The sequence below is a fragment of the Pseudoliparis swirei genome, chromosome 20 (genome assembly GCF_029220125.1).
Source record: "Pseudoliparis swirei isolate HS2019 ecotype Mariana Trench chromosome 20, NWPU_hadal_v1, whole genome shotgun sequence".
Taxonomy (NCBI): Eukaryota; Metazoa; Chordata; class Actinopteri; order Perciformes; family Liparidae; genus Pseudoliparis; species Pseudoliparis swirei.
In genome coordinates, this window is record NC_079407.1 from 20,408,883 (window position 1) to 20,433,820 (window position 24,938).

Genomic DNA, 24,938 nt, shown 5'->3' on the forward strand with positions numbered 1-24,938 from the left:
ATCTGTATGACAGTTTTCCTCTTTTCCCCCCTTTTCTGTCTGTCTGTGTTGTTGTTCTCTCTGCGATTTATGAATGAGTAACATTTGATGTATATTCTCTAAATAAAAATATAAAAACACAGACACAAAGAAAACGATCATTTATCATTTTAATATGACTTTTTTGATTTACATTATTTAATTTCCAATCTTTAAAAAATTTTAGATTTGTTTTACACTTTATTAAAATCAACAAAAACAAGTACAAATGCCACACATACATTCTGTAAGGTACATTATCAAGGGAGAATGTGAACTTAAAAAGCACAAACATTTTTTAATTTGATATATATCTCTGAAGTTAAACAATCCAGGAACAGGCGCATTGCTTTCCTCATTGCTGTGTAAACAGTTGCTGGGTGATAATAACACGAGGACGGTATGTACATTCATCTTACAATTTCATGTCTCTTGGAGACATTTCTTTCTCCAATGCTATTGAACATGTGAGTTAACAAGGTCTGACACCGAGGTCGTGCAGTGTGCATGGCATGATCGACTGCGTTACTTTAAAAACCGAGAAGCAGTTTTGCAGCAGACAGGTAATTATTAGTTAAGAAAATAAGGCAAAAGAACGCATTTCATTCCTTGTTACATTTTGAGTTACAGGTCAGGGAAATGTGATATGCATCAGTCTGAAGATGACATGGTCACATTAAGTTATCAATTCCAGTACATTTAAATACTGTGTAGATTGTAGTCAATGATAATGTAAGGCAAATCAGATGAAGGAATAGCAAGGCTATGTGTAAAAAGAAGCCTATTAAAAGGTTTCTAAATCTTACACGGTGATCTTAATTCCTAAATAATATGAAATGTATAACTGCCAATTATTACTTTCTTCTTACAAGTTTAAATTAACAGTCAGTTATTATATTATCAGAAGGCATGTGACAAACATTATTTAATAATTATCAGTTAAGAGTCACATTGAGGTGTTACAACATTATCACCACAATATATTGCTTTAAAAAAAGTTGTAAGCTATGCTGCATTTTCCAACAGTTATTATCAGTAGTTACATGGATTCTGATAAGGTTTGGGATCTCACAAGAGTCTAAGCTTTAACAAATCTTTAACTTTAGCAACAATACAAACAGAAAGATACTTTATCCGCACAGAAGCTAACAGCAATCATTTAAAGTAGGCAAAGACATTCAAGATTTAAACTTGTAAAATTGGGCAACTCCAGACAAAAACACTAAATTCATCCATATTTCATGAGTTTCAATGTTCAGCAAGTGTGATATAACCATTGGTTTTATTGGTGTACAGTATGAATGGTGATATTTGAACAAGCAAATGCATATTATTATTAGTGTTGCTTATGTATAAAGGGAATAAATTCATTATTGCACCATGATGTGCATCTGTTGCAGAAAATAAATAACCTGTTCAGTGCGGTCACTCAGTAAACGTCAATTTACAATTAAATGATGTGGAAACAGTCAGGAAACAGAAAATAAAAAATGTAAAAGATTTTGAGTGAAAGACATCCCATTTCAAAATAATGTGGAGGGGAAACTCCATTTTCTTTAAGCAGTAAAAGTAAAGGAGGGGTGGTTTGATGCACTGAAGGGTAAATGTGATCAAAAATAGCTGTCGCTCAGTTTTTGAATCTTTCATCAAGTTTATTTTATTCTTACTTATATTCAAACATAATATAGATACTGTGTGTGGTAGACAGGTGGACTACTGTTCGCTGGCTTTGCCTTTAAACTTGACCACCATGACGGTGATGTTGTCAAGGCAACCCCGATAATAGGACTGAAGGACTATACTCTTAGCACCAAAATGTGGCTCGCTCAGTCGTTCCCTGATGAAGCGAATCGCCTCCTCGTCGCTGAAGGTGTCCCACAGGCCGTCCGACGCCAGGATCATGAACTCTGGCTGCAGCTTGTTCAGGTCAAACGACATGATGTCAGGATCAGGAATGACCACATTGAGGTTCTTCAAGGAGTAATCGCCCAGAGAACGGGACATAGCCAAGATGCCCTGGACACGCCACGAGCCGTTGAAGCTGATGAACCCACCTGAGAAGGAACGTAGAAGAGAAATGGTTGGAAAGTGATAAAACAAAGAGTAGGAAGTGTTAGAAAGAGTGCAAGGAAGGGAGGCGGACAGAGGAACACATAGATTAGAGGAAAAGGAGAGAAACAGATGGTTTCCATTTTACTGCCATTAAACCATCAGATAAAAGATAATTTTTCTTCCTCTTAACCAACTCGCAGAATGTCTAATCTTTACTATCAACGATGAGAGCGCAGTGTTCACATCAAAGTGTAAAAACAAAATGGATCAGTGCCATTGGCATGTTTTCTCTCAGTGCTCATTGTTGATGCTCATGGAACGCAACTGTTTATGTTGGATACATTTCAATTCATGTCATATCCTGCAAGTACAGCTGTGTGTCCTCTATGGCTGATTTGCAAGCAGGGAATTGATGGAAATGATCAAATAAAGACTCCCATACTAGGTCAGGATGCCTCCCGAGTTTCTACTGAGCAAGACTATTGCCTTGATTTGAACCATTCTGAGGTTGAGAGTTCAGGGTATTACATCTATTATTAGATAACTAAAAGAGACAAATTCCCAGGAAAAGCTAAACACATGACCGTCATGCCTTCATAAGTAAACATTTCTACTCTCACATTATCATTATATACTGTATTTAACCAACTGCTGGTATCTATTTGATATTATTTATTCCATTATTTTTTTTCTTTTCATTCCCGTACAGTGAAGTTTATTGAAAGTGCAACATTTCGACTAACTGAATACAAACATCATATTCGTACAAGCCTCTAATAGGTCAAATCACACATTACACAGTAACACCATTCATAATTGATGAAGAAATCCCAAAAATGACACCAAGAATATATCTTGAGATCCGCAGAATACAATAGTAAAAATAAATTACAAAACAAAAAGAAAGTTTATATGTGATATAACATAACATAATAACAGGAAATAATCTGTTTAACCGTACACAAAAAATGATATTTAAATTGTAAAAGTCAAATGAGGTAAGAAAAAAGAACAATAAAATACGAATTATCATTCAGTAAATATCAAGTAAATAGTAGTCATCGTCAATTTTACAACAAAAATATTTTCTAAGAAACACCGTCACTGTATTCTGTGGCGCTTAATATACATTGATTTAATTCAGTCATCAATATGTTTCTTTTTCATTGTTTTCTTTTTCTCTATTCAGTGCATAGACAGCACTTAATTTAGCACTGAGGAGTTACAACAGGAAAATTATGTTTCCCTAATTTTATAAGTGAATGTAACAAGATGCTCCAAGACTGTAACATCAGCTCTACTTGTGGAGCCTGTGGCGTAGGTACAACGTTTCTATCATTCATTGTTCTTTTTTTTGTGTCACTTACATTTTTTATTTGTTTAGTGATATAAACATAAAACAAGTACAAAAATGTCAGACATAAACATAAACATATATATACACCCATATACATACCCATACACACACACAGACATACATACATATACACACATACATACACACACTCATACATACACACACATATATACACACACACACACACACATACCCTCCCCTCCTCCAAAACAAAACAACAACAACTGTAAAGAATCTTGGCGTTATCTTTGATCGGGACTTGTCCTTTAACTCCCACGTAAAGCAAATCTCAAGGACTGCATTCTTTCAATTTCGTAATATTTCAAAATCAGGCACATCTTGTCTCAAAAGATGCAGAAAAATTGGTTTTTACTTCGAGACTGGATTACTGGAACTCCTTATTATCAGGCTGCTCTAATAAATCTCTTAGGTCCTCTTGATCCAGAATGCTGCAGCTCGTGTTCTCACTAAAACTAAGAAAAGAGATCACATCACTCCTGCACTAGCTGCTCTGCACTGGCCCAGTAAAATCAAGAATCACTTTTAAAATTCTTCTCTTAACCTACAAAGCTCTGATTGGTGATGCACCATCATATCTTAAGGAGCTTAGTACCATATTGCCCCACTAGAGCTACGCTCACTAAATGCGGGACTACTTGTAGTTCCTAGAGTCTTAAAAAGTAGAATGGGAGCCAGAGCCTTTAGTTATCAAGCTCCTCTTTTATGGAACCAGCTTCCAGCTTCAGTCCGGGAGGCAGACAGTCACCTCATTTTTAAAAAGACTTAAGACTTTCCTCTTTGACAGAGCTTAGTTAGGGCTGAATCAGGTTCACCTGGTCCAGCCCTTGATATGCTATAGGCTTATAGCTGCGGGGGGGTTTAGGATGCACTGAGTACCTATCTCCTCTCTTTCTCTCCTTAAGATGAATTTTCATCTCTCAATCACATGTTACTAACTCTGCTTTCTCCCGGAGTCCTTTTGACTTCACGTCTCATGGGTCATCGGACCTGAGACGACATAGATCCTCTGCCTGATGGATCATCTGGGAGGTCGGTCGGAATTCCTGCTCCTGCCACTGTCCACTGTTGTTGAGACCCGCCCTCCTTCCCCACCGCCATCATCTGCCTGATGGATCGTGGAGGTCTCCATCGTGGACTATGAACTATTCATACACTCTGTCATATTCATTGAATGTATTTTAACTCTAAATCTGTCCTTCTGTACACATTACATCTATTGCACCTGTCCATCCTGGAGAGGATCCTCCTCTGTTGCTCTCCTGAAGGTTTCTTCCCTTTTTCCCCTGAAGGGTTATTTGGGAGTTTTTCCTGGTCCGATGTGAGGTTTTGTGGCAGGGATGTCTATGTGTACAGATTGTAAAGCACTCTGAGTCAAATTTGTAATTCGAAATTGGGCTAAACAATTGATAAATTGAATTGAATTGAAATAAAACAAAAAAATACAACAACAACAACAAAAAACAACCCAGCACCCCTTAATTATCTTTTACTTGTAAGTGTGTATACACCACCCTGCATCTGTATTTGCAATCCCCTCAAAATCCAAATCTTAACCCATTCATTGTTCTTGAGTATCTGTTTTTACGAGAATGTGTTACAGAGAGACAGACCACCGCTATAACAAGATAAGACGAGAGAAGACTACTGTAGAAGCAGTTTTTATTAGTGTACCAGCGGGACCTGTCTATGAGACTCAATGATTAAAACATTATATGCCCCTTCTCACCAAAGTGAACACAAAAGTAAATAATCTGTAGTGTCATAATTTAGAATGCAAGCATGTTACATGAATTATTAAACAGCAACATGATGTAGAATCACTCTGAGTTATTTTAGTACCCTATCAGACCATGAGAGGGAGATGGTGGGCTTTCCTGACAGGGACCTTACTCATTAATCTGGCAACCTGCCATCGAACTCAGAATAGAGACTATGCAGATAGAGTAGGAGGGAGAAGTACGCCTTTAAATACACCTTAAATACTGTGCACTGTCTGGCTGCATTTGATACCATGCTGCTTTAGAAGCAGATTGTGCTATCAGTCTCAAGGGTTTGATATCAGTCTGAGCACAGAGACACACGATGTGGAAAAAGGGATAATGGTGCTTTGCTTTGATCATAAGAATACCTTTTTTTACGCTTTCATGACAATAATGTGTTGATGTTGCCTCAAGTTTCAACCAATGCCTTGTTCTGCGGCTCAGAATACATTGAGAAACATCGACTGGTCTAGACTGGTTTTCTCACCAGCTTTCTTGATCCTCTTGCGTTCTTTGAGCTGGTAAGGTTTGTGGTCGTGCGAAAGAGGAACAGCGTTGCCGTCTTTATCACAAAGAACTCCACGTGAGTCTCCAACGTTGGCCACCGTCAATTCCTTATCAGACAGCAGGGCCACCAGACACGTAGTACCTGAAAGATGGAGACAGAGAGATGGAGCAGGTGAAGGAAGTAGATGATATCAGAATTAGATCTGTAATTATCTGCCAATATTGAAGGGTACATTTATAGAAAGCATATTATAGAAACTATTCATGGATGAAATAATAAAACAAAATACACCACCGTTCAAAAGTTTGTTACATTTTTAGTTTGTTAAGTTAAAAAAACTTAATGAAATATTTACATAGGTGTATAGAGGCCCATTTCCAGCAACTATCACTCCAGTGTTCCAATGGTAGGCTACATTGTGTTTGCTAATCGCCTCAGAAGACTAATGGATGATTAGAAAAGCCTTGAAAACCCTCGTGCAATTATGTGAGCACAGCTGAAAACAGTTATGCTGTTGAGAGAAGCTATAAAACTGGCCTTCCTTTGAGCTCGAAGTTTGAAGAACAGAATTAGTATTTGAAAGGAAAATCATTATTTCTAACCTTGTCAATGTCTTGACCATATTTTCTAGTCATTTGATAAATAAAAGTGTGAGTTTTCATGGAAAACACAAAATTGTCTGGGTGACGTACCCCAAACTTTTGAACGGTAGTGTAGGCTATATATTTTTGGCATCCAGAAAATCAAATACTTGACATATCAGTGCCTCACTGGCACTGAGGCTGTACTTAGCCTTAGACCACTGAGGGGCTAAATGCTAGCTTCAGTATGCTAAAAGCTCATAATGGCACCGCTAACATGTTGTGTTATGTTAGCATGCTAACGGCTCATAATGCCACCACTAACATGCTGTGTAATGTTAGCCTGCTAATATTTTCTAAATAGGGTGCTGTTAAGCCTGATATCTTCAGTTTTGCAGGTATTTGGTCATAAATCAAAGGAGCGGCCAAAGAGGAAACATCGGGGGATCAGCAAAGTTATTACAATTCATCCTAAGGGAGACATAAATCAACTAAATTTCAAGGCAGTTCATCTAATAGTTGTCGAGAGATTTCACTCAAAACATTGAATGTTAACCTCATTGTAGCGCTAGAGGAACGGGTCGGGGGATCACTAACTCAGTAGGGTTCATGATCTGAAGTCCATAAATGTCTGTACAAAAATATTTCTGTGCAATCCATCGAATAAATGTTGAGGTATTTCACTTTAGACCAAAGTGGTGGAACTTCTGACACAACGATATTGTCATTCATAGAGCAAAGATGGCCAAAATAATCCAATATTCCCCTTAATGGTCCTGTTTTTAAATTCAACTCATCGTCATGTCATCCCAACCCTAAATATAGCAACCGTAATTTAAAAAATCAGTAATCTGGGGAGAACAATTGCCTCCTTCCCTCCTCCACTACACTAAAGCACATGAATCATATGCAAACATTGCAAAAGCTCTTTGAAGTAACTTTTCCTCCTTGTGCACGGCTCTGAAACTCTTTAATTTCTTCTCCTCCTTCCTCTCTTTGTTTAGCTTCCCAGTCAGGCAGAACAGAGAATCTGAGGCCTATTGTGTGAGATCCAAAGTCCTGTAGAGAAAGAACAGATCTGCTTGTTTGGCCATCTGCTCACACAGAGAAAAGACACAACTAGAGAGGGAGAGGGGGGTAGCAGGTCTTTCTGTTCTGGACCACCCGGACAGAGAGAGGGGGAGATGGTAAAAAATGACCCGGAGGTAAAAGGTATGGCTCACACAAAGCTGATTTAAAAGCATTTACAAGAATGTGGATGACCTAGACAATTTTGAGACTTCCCAAATCCCTTTAAATGTCCACATTTCGGTCGGATGTTGACTGTCTGGACAGTTTATGTCTCAGGCGGTTGGTGTTAAGCTGAATGAACTAAATCCATCTCTACCATGAATGGTCCTCCCATCCAGTTCACAGTTACTCTGTTCTAACCCTGAGCTGTCACGGTATGTGAGAAATTAGATTGAAGAGGATGAAATGAAAGAGTCTGAGTTGAGAAGGGTGTGGAGAGCGAGGAGAGAAGAGGAGAAATGAGGAAAAAAGAGAAAAGAGCTTAATTCTCAGCAGGACAATTATTGTATTAATTTTTGTATTATATTCATGATTTTAAATGATTTGTATTATTCTCATTTATAACTTTGGGTGAGAAAAAGTGATAAACAGGGGAAAAAAGAAAGAGACAGAAAATGACTATGACAAAGGGCACCAGCTGGAAGCAAGGCTCACATGAATGAAGTGCATATTGATCCCACTTCATTGTAAATGACTTACTGAATCTTTAACACAGTTTGCGAGAAATCCATTTCTATTAGTTACATCATTGAATGCCTCCCTAATCCTGCTGCACGTGCCTCCGTTGCAATGTGCCGTGCTGTCCAGCTAATTATCCTTATCTAGTTCCCATGGCAATAGAGATAATAGACTGAGGTGCCTTGCTTGCACACCCTTCCCCAATTAGCTCCGCCACGCCAAGCACACGTTCAGCATTCCCTATTAAAATGGCACCATGGCCAGCATGCACCTTGTGCTCATGCTAATTATAGGCTTAGCTTTTGTATAATTTGCATTAGACTATAAGTACCCATCAAGCACAAGAATACGACCCATGGATTTATGTTCTTAACTTAGCTGCTTGGCATTTAGGTGAAAATGAGAGGGCAGGAGTGGCACCATCCCGTTCCCCCCCCGGCTCATTGTCTAAAAAGCCGTTCTAAAAAACACGACCTGCCCACAACAACAAAAACATTTCCCCTAAGAGCCATCCTGTCTTACTTGTCCTCTGTGGATTGTTAACATTTATAGCAATCCTATTTTTAGCATTTTGTAGTGGAAAAATCATTTTAAATGGCTTTATAAAGTTTGTGCAGCGGTCTGAATTTGCATACTAAATGTCACTATGAAGCTTTGACAATCTCTGCATTCTATAATGTGTCAATGTTTTTCCATTCTTTCCTTTCTATCCTCAATAACTAGCTGCCTCTAGGCCCGCCTCAGCCTTTTTGAAGCCTTAAGTGAGCTTTTGCTTCGGTCTCATGTTTACATTTGGACAAATTATTCCTCCAGAGTGCTTTTTGTTCCTTTCAATTCTTATGATACACACTGGTTTCTTTTATTCTTCCTCATAAACTGCAAGTGGCATTATGGTCATATCTGGGCAAAGCATGTGATCTGACATGCCTATGTATGGATCTAAGTATCTCCCCAAATTATGCACAAAAGTTAGAGCATCCCTGTGGGTCAGGAAGCGGTTAAAAGAGTCATCAGCCAATTTAGCATTGCACTGCTGTAACACTGCTGGACTCCCAATGCATAGCTTTTTTAAAAAGGTTCAAAGTTGATGCAGCAGAGACAGAGATTTTGAAATTTAGTGGAACATTGCCCACAATTCAGTCCGACAACTGACAATGTATTGAGAGATTCAGGTACGTTGTGTTAGTAGCAGGAGCTCACTTCTATTTTAACTGCACATCCCAGAAACTCTAACTCTAACCAATGCCGCCCACTGTGCTTTACAAAATGTTTAAAATAATCAATAGTCCCCAAAACCTGGAAGTCAGTAGAGTTCCTCTTGAAGATAATCAATCTCCTTCCTATTCACACAAAAAAAGAAAGAAACCGAACACAACTGAAACCTCTGTGCCTGGAGTCCTTTCACATTTAAACAGCGTATAACACAAACATATTCTTTGTGTGGATGTCAGACAGTTAGACCACAACATCGAACTTGCAAAGGCTGGAGATGATAGATAATTCATCACAACAAAAAACATTACCATGTAATGGTCCTGCAGTGAGCAAGAACTGCTTTAAAATGAGTCTGGTACAGGAAACTGAAACATTAGACATTTTAAAGTCTGCTGCAAAAAAACACTGCACTGATGAGCTGTGTTATTATAGAACAGTAACTGGCTTATAGCAGATGCCAGAGCCTGTCAAACTTGTGTCAAATGTTTAATCAACATTATGTTCATGTCCCCAGGATATCCTGTGTAACCTTTAGCGTATTCTTTCATTTAACTGAACTTGATTTCAGGCTGAACTTTGTCTTTATGCATCGTGCAGACATAGTTCTCTGTTGTCTGTCTGTCGGTCCAGATAATGTTTCTCACGTGGTGCCAGAGGCTGTAGCATTTGGGAACATATTCTACAAAGCAGGACCTAAAACACAGTCAAGGCACTTTATTATTGATTGCTATCAACCATATAAAGTTTGATCCATTTGTAATACTTTATTCTACACATATCTTTTATCTATTTCAACGCACCAGCTTTCAAAAAATGCCTCACTGGATCTCATTCTGTAAGACACGGCACTGGGCGTGAGCAAACCGCAGAGAGCTACACGCACAAATAAACAACAACAAGCAGTCTCAATTAAAGATATCAACACTCGCAGCGAGCAGTAAACTTTGGGTTTGGGTTGGAAAAACACTTGTTGCTTTATCCCTATTCCAGTTACACATCACAGACTCAGGTAAACGTGTTTGGTCTTCTGATTCAAAAAGTCCTCAGTAAATTTCATTAATCCCTCAGCTCCACGAGAACCTTCAGGTCCATTTTTATTACTAAAGACATCGGGGAGCTTAATTTCCAAAGGTATCTATTCAGATTCACAACTGTGACATGATTCAGATAAATGGAGTAAGTTAAGAATAGATCTGAACTGCCCACAGTTACTTTAGTGATGAACAACTCAAGTCAGAACGATGATGTTCACAGTGAACATAACTGGGGCTTTGGTACCTGTTTTGGCGTCATTGCTGTGCCACAACAGTCCAAATTGCATTGCTTTCTTATCGACAAACAAAGTTAATTTAAGGAGAAAACACTGACGAGTTTTACCTACCACTGCAAGCAGACTCGGTGTGAGCAGATATTAAGTTTGAGGGAATGGAATGTAAAGCGTTTCTTAAAATAATGAGACTCTTCATAGAGAAAAAACAACAGTCCAAACAAAGATTAATACCATTGGAGTCAGAGCAGAACAATTAAATGAGGCATAGCTATAACAAAACCACAACGTCAACATTCTGCTAATAATACAATCATAACGGCAAAGAAATGCAAAGCTGAAAAAAGCAAGAAAGTAAATAATTGGTATTTAACAATATTGAGCTGCACTTTAAGAACATTTATATAGTCTCTGGCACTTCAGGAAAGCCTGATTAACATGTCTACCTACCAAAGAGGCAGTAAGTTATTATAGGGCTATATTGTATAAATATATAGTTTCTAGCAATAAATCTCTGTTGCTTTCTAAGAGTTCAGCCTTTTGCCTCAAAGACACTAAAATGATGTGTTCACACATTGCATCACATTGTTGATTGCTGTATGTGTGAAGATTCACTGTTTTCACTGTCCATAAAACATAATTTTATAATTTAGTGAATAAATAGAGTAGACAGTATGTTTAATTCCTAGTGTGTAGAAAACATTTTGTATTTTTTTCCACATTCTGTATATGTTTGTCTTGCAGAAGACAGATGAAGAAAATCCTGCAATCTTAATCATTCCTATTGTGCGATATATTTATATTGCTGCTTGTAACAATAACGACTGATTGTTGGACTAATGCACTACTGGACACTATTGTGTGCTTGCGTGGGTTCAAACGTGTGCCGAGAGACATCACATGCCACACTGCTACACAAGGTTAGTGCTAACAGAAAACAACACCGCATTATGGAGGCCGTTTCCATAATAGAAGGAGATCCTGGACATTCCATCAAAGTCACATCTCTCTTATCTGTCTTTCAAGCACTTGTGTTGGCTGATAAACAGAGGGATGAATGAACAGGGCGATATGTCTGACACGCTGTTGTCCTGGGGACTGGCTGCTGAATTGAGAGTGAGTCCTTCTATTTTCCCTCTTTCTTCCTTCCCTGCCAGCTTAATTTAGGCCTTGATTGCGATAGAAAGCAGGGTGCTGCACAGCCTCAATGATGCAATTGTGTAATCAGATACAGGGACAAGAATGCAGAACAATTACCTGATCAGCAGATCATGCATCTGCAGCTATATGACCTTTTATGTTCAGAAATAATCAACGGTCGCCTCCAGGTCTTGAGGTTCTTATTCTTCACTTTAAATCATCAGTGTATCAAATGACCCATCATTCGCTAGAGGATGTGAGACCTTCTCAATTGCCCTTTCACAACAAAGACCCCCCCTCAACAAACAGCTGTCTGTGCAGGTTGTCTGGTTACACTGCTCATGGTTTTTACTGGCGTTGCTGTGTTCAAAGAATCTAAGCAATTAACTTAGCGATTATAACGTTGTTACTCTTAACTATCGGTGCGATGGGCAAAGCCTTGAAGCTGAAACTAGGAATGACAACACTAACTTCTGCTTCCGGCGTAATGAAATTCGTTGCCAACTATTCTAATCAACGATTCTGATCGATTTGATCAATTCGTTGTTGCAGCCCTCATTAATCTGTTAATGACCGTGATGTTTACAGGACCGACTATAATCAGGTTTTTATCTTGGTTATGATCTATTCTCATTTACAGCCTACGGTCATAATCTTAAAAACAAGGCCGTTTATGGAATCAACACATATGTTAATGAATGAAGCCAACAAGTCTCTAAATTGCACTGTATAACTTTGCTCTCTTCCTTTTCTACTCGAAAGGTTTGTTTTGGTTGATTCAGATCAGACCTTTTGGGTCCATGTTCTCATCTTCATCACCCTTTGAACCTTTCTCATCTTCCTTATTGTCCACTATTCTGTTTGCCTCCTGCACAGGCCTCTCATCCCCCTCTACTATAGCTCTTACCAGCAACATGTCCTCCTTCCCTTTGACCCTTCTCCTACCGCTTTCCATCCATCACTACCTCTTCCTCCCTCTCTGCCTCTCTCCAGAGATAATTACAAGCCTTGTGAAGATCAGCTTGTATTTAAACAGCTGAATAAGCACAGCCTGGGGGTGCTGACAGTCACTATTCAACAATAGTCAAGTGAACAGTGGAGAAGAAAATATTAGCTTGGGTGCAGCTTCAGAAGGGACATTTAAAACATCGCTCTGCACTAACTGACGTTTTATTATTAATACTGGGGTTACTTTTGGTTAAAATCCATCTGTATGTGGCCTCTTCCCTCTATTGTGGCCACATATTCAAGCTGATATACTGCATGCATAGATCACTACTAATTAATGGACTAGACAAGCAAAACCACTATTGGACAAATATCCCCAAATTGTCATACTTGCAAGAACTTGCACACATTTGATTATAACATCATAACATGTGTATGTGCTTTTTACAGTTTGGCGGGATCCTGTAACGCCCTGTTCCATTTCTCCTGTTTCTCCTCTGTGTCTCCTGTCTCCTGTGTTCTGTGTCTCCTCTATGTCTCCTCTGTTTCTCCTGACTTGATTGTTTAATTCCCTTCACCTGCCCTCAGCCATTCCTATGTCTCCTTGATTGGTTAATCCCCTTCACCTGCCCTCAGCCGCTCCTGTCTCCCTGATTGGTTAATTCCCTTCACCTGCCCTCAGCCACTCATGTCTCCCTGATTGCATCATGCTGTACACCTGTGTTTCCCCCTATATATTGTGCGAGTCTTTCCCTGATCTATTCTTGGTTTGTTGTCTTTATCTCAGTCTCGTAGTGGCTCTGTTTCGATGTCTCACGCGCATTCTTTGTGTTTTTTTTTTCTGCTTTCAAGCCAGAGTTTTTATGTTTGACATTTTTCCAAAGAAATCTTTTTTGTTTGTTTCACACAAACCTGGCGTCCAGCCTGTCTCTGCACCTGAGCCTCACCCCGTGACAGATCTGTGCCAGATCCATGTTTTTGTGGTGTATAACAAACAAATATGCACACACACCTGCTTCATTATAAGTGGCAGAGAGCTTGCCCAGCATTTCTCTGTCCAAAGTCAAAATCTGCTGCTCCAGGATGGAAGGGTAGGACAGGCCCCCCCTCTCCTTTTTTTCATCTTTCTCCTTGTCTTTTTCTCTGTCTCGCTCTTTCTCCCGTTCGTAGGTCAGTAGCTGCTGGCGGAGCGCCTCCGGCAGGTTGGCTTTAACAAAGTCAGCAGCAGCCTGAGAGCAGAGGGAGAGAGGAGAAGAGTTATTGGGCTCAAAACACCATGGGATGCGTTACCAAATGTATTCTGACCTTCACATTGACGAGTGTGGTTTTCTTGAGCAGTATATAAATTTAAACATAAATCCACAATAATTGTGATAACTTCAAAATCAAACCAACAAAATGGCAAATATTCTTTGGTTACAGATTCTGAAATATGAGAATGTGATGCCTTTATACATTTGATGTAGTTACCTTCGCATTCTGAGAATGACGAAGGTTATGTTTTGATCGCTGTGTATTTATTTGTTTGTATGTGTGTTATTCGCATAACTCAGAAAGTATTAAACCGAATCGCATGAAATTTGGTGGGATGATTGGTTATTATCCGGGGACCATTTGATTAGATTTTGGGATCGATCGGGTCAAAGGTCAAGGTCATGAAAAGGTATGCGCTCTACCGAGTGCCCGTTCTAGTTCTATTATGTTTCGCTATTAGACTTTAATTATGTGTATTTTATAGACTAAACAATAAATCAGTGGGTCAATAGAAACAATTGCTAGTTGAGGCCATATTATAATATATGGATGAGGAGTAGAATTATACATCAACGAATCATTTAAGGCCAGCAGACGTGTAATGAAAATCCGACTGCCAATAATCAGGTCTAAAAGGAGTTATTCTGGGAAAGAGACCATAAAAATACAGATATTGATACAGAATGTTCATCTTGTAAAATAGTGCCCATTGGTTTCGAAAATAAAAATGTACATACATTCAATCAATACACACAGAATATTTGGCAAGTGGCAAACACATCAGGTTACAGTGGCAGTAACCGGGTTGTCCTTTCTTTCTTGCAAAAATAGATGAATCACAGATAAACAGAGAGGAAGAAAGAAAAAGTGCAAGTTCACACTTACACTCCGCTCTTGCATTGCGCTGAGTCAGAGAAACTGTATCCTCACCTCTATCCATTTTACTCTACAAATGACACCAACTACATTTTTTTTCTCACACATCCCCACCGCCGTTTCCAAGCAAATAATGCCTCCCTCCGCTGGCTCAGTGCCAAACAGGGAAGACAAGCCAGACCAAGGTCACAAAGTTCAAAAAGTACAAATGTCAGATAGTATTCTGCTGACGTGCCACTGATCTGCAGCATTTATATACTGTAGCTCATATTTCAGACCTGGTTTGTAGAAAGTCTATTAGTCCGCAGGATTAGGAAAAGAGAACGAGCCAGTTTAGACTGCAGAGGAGAAAAGGTTTTAATTTCCTGTCGCTTAATATGATGATTGAGGTCATAAGACCCAAAGATCTCTCTCGCTCTCTCTCTCTCAGATTACTTTCAAGAACCCAGGTAGCTTATTCTCTACACATGAAGACAACTCATCTATTTCGATTTCCTTTCAGTGTTATTGAAGCTTTTCCTCTGCAGGCTCTGTCACACTTCCCCCATCTCCTCCAATAACACCCAAATGCTTCCAATTGTCCATTTCCCCAAAGTCCCTTCTCTCTGCTTCCATGGTGATGTTCAGTCCAACATCACCATGGATCTGTTTGACACATTCCTCTCTTGTCTAAAGAGAATCACAGTTGACATACCTTCATCCTGCGGTTACCATGCAGAGAGCGCGAGTCATAAAAATTATGAAAACATTTTAAGCGTCTTTGAGTGTCTGCATTGTTATTATTATAAATAGAACAAGAATACCTTTGTCTTCATGGGTTATTGCTGTGGCAATTACTGAGCAGTTTAATTGCCGGTCCTTCACAAGGCACGGGGGTCACAGCGACATTCCTCTTGACCATTTGACTGCGACCAATCTTTGTGACTGCATGTGTGTCACAGCTTGCAGAGACAGCATTGACAAAATGGGAAGTGGAGGCTAGGTCTCGATTATCGGACAATCTAACCCACTGGCTAACCCGACCGACACATCAAACACCTGGCTGCAGCTTCTGCACCGGCTTAGAGGAAGAACAGAGGGAATGGTGGATGAGTGAGGGATATGAGGTGTAACGGATCCCCGTATATCAATCGGCGTGAGACTTTACTGCTGGTGAACTTCTTTATTTCCTTTCTTCCGTTGTATAATCATGAACCAAAACTCTTGAATTAAAACCTCCTTGTCGCCACCGTAAGAGCGTTAGCCTCATACGGGTCCATTAAAACTATCAAACTTTAAATAAAATGCGCATCCGTCCTTAACATTTAGCCGTACCGTCAAGTTTGTATATTAACACAAAATAAAGGTGCGCTTCCTTCTAACATTTCAAAATAAAAGTCAAATTTAGCTCAAAGCGGAAGTAGATTAAAACATATACAAAATCATTAAAATAATACAATATAAAAAGGCATACATAAAAACCAATGAAGCAGATACAAAATAAGGCAATCAACACAAAACAATAAACCTTTTAAGGGGTTATTTACAGAAGGGATGGATGGGGATAAAGACTGGGATTGGGGGATGAAGACAAGATGGCAAGGATCAAGCATAGTAATACGGGAGGGAACAAAATGGGTGATGAGATTAGGGGTTGGCAGAGGAGAACAGCGGAGGAATGCAGGAAGAGCTCCTGGATGAGAGAGTAGAACCCAAATAAAATAGAGCTATTAATAGCAAAAGAGACTTTGACAGGGGTAAAGGTAGCAGATGTCAAGAACTAAATCGATTTGCCTTCTGATGCACAGCGGTGGAGAAAGACAAAATATGAAAGGGAGGTGACATATATTATGTCATTCAGTTATGTGTATCCTTGAGGTCTGAGAAACTGTTGGGGAAAATCATATAACCTTAGAGTCAGCCAGTATAAACAATGGTGTACCTTGCTATGATCCTTGGGTATCTAACAGATGTTTTTTGAAAGCGGACTATGATCCCTGGTTATCTAGTGCGGTTGGGTCACCTTGATCCAACCGAAGTGAATCGTATGCCATGTTCTCCAACAATTGATCTGATTGGTTAAAAGGTCTGATGGGAGGGCTGAGTTTACACTACAAATATGTGCTAAATATTCTAGAAAGACGGATTTGTTGAACTTGTTGAATGTTGCTGTGTACTCATTAAAACACTACCCGCTGGATTGCTTCAACAATCTATGTCTCTCTGTCAGAGCAAAACGTGTTGAATGCATTTACAAAACATCATTTACTTATTAGTTCAAATCATCCTTTCATCTTCTTTCCTGTCTTCGTTGGTGCGTTACCGCCATTGATCAGTGAAATAGCGTGAGACCAACAGCAGGACGTGGATTGTGCCTGATTGTGCATAGTGCAAATGAAACCGGGACCCGATTGCAATAACATTGTCTTCTAGATACTAGTCGTCAGAACTCCAGTCTACATTAAAACTGCTGTAGAACCACCCCCCCCCCCCCCCAAAAAAAAGGGGTGAGAGACATTTGTATTGCATGTCTTAACCTATTTGGCAGGATCGTTGTTTCACTTTAAGCCATACTGCAAGACAAATAACTTGTAAGTCAATCAGCTTCTAAATGCTCCACAATATTCACAATATACCGAGGTTGATAGCTTTTATCTGTCTTCTGTTTGGTGCTTTACAACTTCTACACGGAAAATGTCTTCCTGCTGCAGTTGAAAATGCGAGAATTGATCAAAAAAGTAAAGTCAATTGACAGCTTATCAATTTCTATTTTAGTGAATGAAATTTAAGGAAATAAAACGATAATAATGTTGAATATTACCAATGTTTTTGCTTGATCATTTACTTAAACTTAAATGTGTACATTTTCTCTTGATCGACTCATCCATTTGAAAACTTATTGCAAAATGTATATTGAAAAAAAAGTTGTTATTGTATCAAACAAGACACAACACAGGAGAGTTGGCTCCAAGTGTAATGAGTCGTGGCTGTGCAGAGCGTCACATCGGGTCGTCCTTCACACCGCACGCGCACACACACACACACACACATACATACTTGAACCCTTTCAAATATCTACCCACACGCTGCCTGCTCACTGTGAGCCACTCAGATTAACAGCCCAACAGAAATAGTCAATACACATTTCCATCAATCACATCACCAACCTGGCAGAAATGAGGGAAGTCATCTGAGTTTTTCTTTATAATCACCCTGAAGGGAGTTTCATAGAAGTACAAACATCTCTTTCTGAGGTCTCTCTGACAGATCAAGCAGGCAGATAGAGAAAAGATGAAAAAGCAGAACAGAAAAAGAAGAGAACGAGGAGGAGAGTAAGAGCTATTCTATAGCATCGCTCAAGCACATCATTAAAGAAAGTAAGAGAGACAGTCTCCCCGGTTTATAAGTTACAGAAAATAATCAAAGCTGTAAAATACAGAGAAAGCAGTGGATACGAGATAATAGGAGAGGAAGTCTGCAGGAAGAGCATTTCAAAATGTTTCTCTTCGTCGTCTTGATTTCCTATTCACACATTTTAAATATCAATCACAAGGCTGATCTCTGATCAGACTATGTTCAATCGTCTACTCCCAGTATGCAATGACCATAAACTTACATGTGTTTAATGCTACGGAGATATCATTTGTCTTTACCTTAAATGAATGAGGAAACAAATGGATTATATTGATACTTAAACCGGGCTGGTCCTCTAGAAACACATGTCCTCACTGCAGAGGTGTCGTATATCTCTCCTCAGTATGACATTGCAAAGCTCAGTGACCGTGTTTACATGCATTCGAATAACTGGCTTAGTCGGACTGAAATCGAATTATCCGTTTCATGTCAACACCTTTGTTCGACTATGTGCGGTCCGACTACGATCCGATTAACACCCCTGGATAACTCGATCCGATCCGGTTGATAATTCGACTATCGCGGCATGTAACGGTGGATTGGATTAGGAACTGGACTTTGCGTCTTTCCGCCGCCCTCCTCCCCCCTCCCTCCGATGTCGTGACCCGGAAGTCGAAAGAGACGATAAGTTGTCACTGCCGGGAGCCTGGCCGGCAGAAAACAAACAAACAACGCTATGGAGAACACAAGAGCCACCACACATTTCTGGACCGAAGAGCAGACAGAATTTATGCTTAATGTATTGAAGGAGTTGAACATACTAAAGTTCATGGTTCTTTCTCGAAATGTTGATGTTGTTGTTGTTGGTTGTTGTTGGTAGTGGTGAAGAGGTCAAGCGGAAATGGCTGTATCACCACGAGTTGTAATGAAAACAGCGCCACCTATCGTATCGGATATGACATGCTTTCGGCCAATGATTCGAATTACTCACTGCCATGTATATTGGGATAACAGCAGATCCCCCAAAAGATAGCATAGTCCGACTAAAGCAAGATTCGAATTATACCATCATGTAAATGCACTGAGTGTGTCCACAGCGCCGTGGAGAGCGTGAGCACAGAGCCCTAATTGAATTATGTCACACCTGAGCTTTGTATGTGTCAATGCTATGTCGAGTACAGGTTGTGAGTGGGACTGTGTGAGAGTGTGTGTTGGTACAATGTTGTCACTGTTACAGGAATAGAAGCCCTCTCATTTGTACTTAAACAGGAATGTGAAGAAGGCGAACAACACTTGGGGTCAGTACACGAGAACACACTCGTAATTTGAAAGGTTGAGAATTCAATTACAATTATTTCTTGGCATTTGAAATGACTAAACATTTAACCCCAGAGTCCATTTAATAGCAGTGTGTTGAGCCCAGCTTCAACACAGAAAAATAACTAGATTTTCTTTCACTTGTTTTGATAAAAACTGATTTAGCTTCCTGTGCAGTGTGAGCCTGCAGACAGATTGGAAGTGTTTGTGTGGCCTTGTGAACAACCCCTTGAGCCCAAACACAGATTTTACCCAGGAATCCCAAAACTATTTAATTTTCCAAACTCCTAAATCTCTCCTAAAACCACAGCACACATTCAGAGCACAGATGGGCTCAGAGGTGGAGGGCTGGGGTGGTGCTGTGAACCTCAAATCTCCTTTAGATGCAAACACACAGAAGCACATCGCTCCATTAGCTCAAGAAACACTCAAAAATAAACCACTCCGAGAGAAACAACAGAGGGTACGTGTAATGGCTGACATCGTGCAGCGTGGCTGACGGCGTAAAGAGAAACATAAATGACTTCTGTGAAGTGAACAAGGATTTCAGATGCGAAAAGCAGAGCTATAAAAGTTGATCAGGACTGGAAAGTTGAATAGAAATCCATTAAATGTGCCGTGAAATGCTTCAGTGCCTTTATCCTTGAGAGAGAGAGAGAGAGAGAGAGAGGACACACAGAGATATCAACATGACATACTGCCTCTTGGCTAAACAGAGTCCGCTCCGGCTGTTTTCCCTCTCGGACTGTGAAAGAACGACAGGTGTAAGACTGGGATGATAAGAACATTTGGTAGTCATGGTTACGGCTGCCAAAGCCTCCAATTGGCTGAACATCTGTCCCACCTCAGCAGACGTCTCATTCGAAGACCCCTAAATCTTGAGCTAACACACAAATAACTGCCCCCCCCCCCCCCCCCCCCCACACACACACACGAGGACAACAGACCTATAGTTTAATAAACCATTCTGTTGCCACCAAAGCAGATTTTACAGCAAAGGTGATCGTCTAGCGACTCCAAATCCGCTGCCCTAAACACACACACACACACACAGACACAGACACACAGACACACACACAAACACACACAGCCGCTCTTTACTCATAAAGTGAAGGGGACTAGACAAAGTCGATTTGCATTCAGGCAGTGAACAGACCCAAAGCCTCGACTCACACAACTAGGAGTGAGATCTCACCGTGTGTCCTCCCTGTGACAGCCAGGCTCATTAGAGGTCCATTAGCGGTGAAAACTCATATTTAACCTAAACAGTCGTTTTAAAAGAGGCCGTCTGGCTGATCCAGAGCTTCCTGCAGACTCACCTTCAAGTAAGAGCTCCCGACAGTGTCGACGGCCTGGACATCGACTCAGTAATAGTTTTAGTTTAGAGAGAGGAGGCTCGGCATCATTTCCAAAGCTCGGTGGTGCCAGAACACGATTCATATTACTGCTGGAGCATGCAGCGATTTGAGCTGCTTGTATTACAGCCTGATCAATACTGGATATTTGTAGACGATACCGATATTAATATCCGAGTAATTGAACAATGTATTGCCTGATAACTTAATGCACTTAATGCACACCTGTGTCATAAGGATACCTTGAATTGATGTGATCAAGATATGTACTGAGTGAGCTACTTTGCATATATTTATGTCCCAGTCATTTTCACACATTAGCTCATGAGCTCAGTAATTTGGCAAAGCCTCCGTGCCTCAGCTTCACATTTAGAATACAAATAAAACCTCTGTAGTAAAGAGAGTTTAAGCTTTGACAACACCACCTTAACTTAAAGTCCACTCACTAGCTTCTTTCAGAGCTTTCAAACGCATCTCAACACTAATGTGTCATGGAACCCCATAGACAAAAATAAACATCACACTTTAAAAATATTTTTATTTATTTGTACTTTATTTTGGTTAAAAGTGTTCTTTTACTTGGCTAACAGTTTCCACAGACTTCCTTTCTTTGTGCTTGGCTAAGCACACCCTGAACTTAAAGTCTGTCCTGGACACATAGAGATGAAATTGATGCTGACGACATAAAACAGGTATATTACAAAAAATCTGAATCTGAATGTAAACCATTTATTGCAAAGTGTTGCACATACAAGGAATGTGTCTTGGCGGCTAGTGCATAACATTGGACAATAAGACAAATAAACACTGTGCAAGAAATATGAATATGTTAAATTTATAATTAAATACAATAAAATATGAGAGAATATTTGATTAAAATAAAGTGCACAGGTAAACAGATAACAATACTCTACACAAGTGTACTGTGAGTTTATGTGAAAGTGTATTTAATGTATGAAGGGATGTGCAGGGCAGTGACCGGTAGGACATTGTCCTGGGGATGACAGTGATTGGCTTGTTTCTTTAATATCTAACATCATGCTTAACCTGTCTTCGAACACTTTCTCTAACAATGCCAAGCAACTTTTGTCTTTCTTGCCTCGTTATCGGCCAGCTCTCGATAAAACCCTCCTCTGCTGTGTAGTAGAATGAATTACCAGGCTGCATTCACATATTGTTGCTGTATATACGACATCGGGCTTATCTTTTAAAAGAGACATTTCACCAGAAAACAAGCACCATGAGCTCTCAGCACTCACAAGTCTGCTCAGCTGTGATGTGTTCAGGGTGTCGCTAAAAAGAGCGGCAGTGGTCAACGAACCATGTGACTTTGTTTTCAACTGGAAGCAGCTAAAATGAAAAAGAAAGAATGCAAAATATGGAGATGCTCACACTGACGCTGACACCAGCCCAGCATGGCAGCAAATAATGTTCAGACGACCATCTTAACGGAGCCGTAATAATCTACATGGGTCTGAGTCGCAGCAGAGCTGCGGGGGGGAAACAGTCCTCCTGCGTTGCACCCCGATATTCATGTGTGTGTGTCACAGGCAGATAGACGGAACCTGGGATTTCATTGTTTTGTTCTGTTTGTCACTCTCTTGTCCCGTGTAAAGCGTCTTTGTGTATTTAGAAAAGCTCTATATAAGTTTATATTATTATTACTATTATTATTTAGCTCCAGACGTTACGCGCCCGTCTCACGGCGCGGCCGGGGGGCAATTAGAATAACACCAACTGCCATAAATCAGCACTGGCCATAAACGCCCCACTGAGGGAAGAAAAAAAAGAGTGATGGAAGCAAAAAAAAAGATGGAATGAGGTGAGTGGAAGAGATCAGAGGTGATCAAATCACTTCAGATGTGCCCCCAGGTGGGAAAGATGAAGAGAGGAAAAAAAGATGAAGAGGAAAAAGAGAATTGCTTTCTACTCAGCTTTCAAGTTTCTTGGAGATGTGGGACTGATTAAAGAATGCACGCACACACAGGTTGCGCTTCACTTTCATGCCGGATTCATATGCTTTTTTTCAATTACAGTTTTCTTTGCTGAGTCCCAGAAGAAGCCTTGAGTGATCGCAACAAGCACAGAGGTTAGGTTGAGTCTGGATAACAACCTTCTTTTCCCAAACTGATAGCTCAGTTGTTTAGCTTCATTTCAAGCACCACTTCAGCCATGATTAGGGGGTATACACACTAGAACATGGTGTTACTGTTCCTGTGGGAGTGTTGCGTGGTGTTTGTGGGGTTGTGATCTCAATGCAGACTATGCTTTGGATACTTTCTCATCCTCCACTTTGTCTATTATTACCAAGAGCGACCAACAACAACTCATAAGCCTACGTCTTTACAGCTGTAAGAATAACAAATGAGAATTCTGAGTAAATATTATACATTTCTCCGACATGACAAAGCAAAGAAGGCTTCCCACAAATCTCCTCTTCCAAATCTCCTTTGGGAAACGACAGATGGATCTTAATGGTTGAATAGTGGGGATCGGGGGCGGGGCCTACAGGAACAAATGGAGCAATGTCACCAAGTTGAAGGGTCAACATCTTCTGCACAGATAGATGAGCCTTTGTTTTCAGGGAGGTCAACTGGTTTATTTGTTTGTTTAATGCAAGCCATGGCATTTTATACCAAGAATGATAGCTCTGTCTGTTTTATCTGTAAAAAACTAAATCAGGACATCTTTCTGATTATGTTGTGTGACATAACATTTATTTTTATTCGGGATTTAAAAGCACAACTACTCAAAAGATGATCATGACGTAAAAAAACATCAGAAGATTACTAGAAACACTTATTTTTAAAGTGGTCCTCATTAATATTGACAAGTCCTATTTGAAAACCTTAATGAGATGAACTATAAATAAAAAAGCAAAATAAAAAACATCCTTTTGAACTGCAAATGAATTGATTAGTCAATTAACAGATGAACCTCTAATGAAAATAATTGTCACAGCAATCAACGATTGAACAAAACTGCAATGGAGGCAATCTGTAGAAATAATTTACATGGCTTCCCACTGACGAGTAGAAAGTAAACTGATACGGTCTGAGAACAAGCAACCCTTAGCTAAAAAATCTGTGAAGTTCGATGCTTATAGAATTATGAGAGGCAGACTAAATTATCGCACAGTTGCCGTTTCCATAAATGAACAGATGTGAGGCTAGAATGATGACTGCTTGTGTTCAGGACTCGGAGGGTTTGGGGAAGCACTTCTCTGATATCCCTCAGCTCACAGTCGTCCTTGTAAGGACGGAGCCAGCACTATTTAAAGTAGATTGCATTTTGAATGGCCGATATAATAAGAATGACATTCCTGTTTTTGGTAAGAGAGAAGTGAAAGGTTCCTCACGGCCACATCAGGTGGAGTTTATGGCACGGTTTACTTCTGCTACTTTAGCAGACACCGTTTTTAATAAACCCTGCTTTTGTTAATTTCCGTTCAATCATTAATAAGATAACATCCTGAAGTGTGATTTGATGGATTACACCATTGGAATATGTTTATTCACAATGGTTAATGCGCTGTTCTGTGCCTTGTGACTGGCCAGGATTAGCGTTGCTATATTATCATGTTATTATATTGTGAAATGCTACTCCTACAAACTATTCATATTTCCGAAGTGAAGAATATCCCAAAGTCTGCCATTTCATATCACGAATGGATAGTTAAGTGGCTCGATTTTTTGGAAGAGAGAACACCAAATTAGGAAGTAATTAAATAGTTGAATCATTTTTTTTTCTTCTCTGTCTGCCTGTCTAACAGTGTTACAAATATTCAAGAGATAATAAATGTGTCAGATTTGTTGTACTCCCAGAAACTCCCCTTGCCACTCTCAAAGTGTTCGTGCCATTTCATGGTGTATATAACAGTTGTTAATCCAATGCACACAAATATGTTCTGCAACAATGGACCTCGTTATGTGTAAAATGCTGATATAGGTCCCTGTGTGACAGGTGGACGCTACACAGCCACAACCAGAACCCAGTTCCACCAACAAAGATGGTTTGTAGAACCTTCTATCTGAAGTATCTGAAACACACAACAAGTAAACAAGGCTCTATAGCTCTATGTTTGATCTATAACTACAAGGAAGAGAAGAGATAGATGTGTCTTCATAGGCTCATCCTCTTGCATCTATTAGAATGTCACGTATCCATCAGACCAGTATTTACATACT

At 39.8% G+C, this 24,938-nt stretch overlaps 1 protein-coding gene across 3 annotated transcripts in view; it reads right to left on the reverse strand.

Annotated features, from left to right (window-relative positions):
* Positions 1 to 132: 132 nt before the first annotated feature.
* The window catches only part of ppm1lb (protein phosphatase, Mg2+/Mn2+ dependent, 1Lb), a 46,974-nt gene continuing 22,168 nt past the window's right edge, over positions 133 to 24,938 (reverse strand). For all 3 annotated transcript variants that reach the window (XM_056441775.1, XM_056441774.1, XM_056441773.1), the window contains 3 exons: positions 13,629 to 13,845; positions 5,696 to 5,857; positions 133 to 2,072 (listed from right to left, as the gene is read on the reverse strand). In XM_056441775.1, the coding sequence (XP_056297750.1) occupies positions 1,732 to 2,072; positions 5,696 to 5,857; positions 13,629 to 13,845 (720 nt within the window). In that variant the 3' untranslated portion in view covers positions 133 to 1,731. The remainder of the gene's footprint in view (positions 2,073 to 5,695; positions 5,858 to 13,628; positions 13,846 to 24,938) is intronic.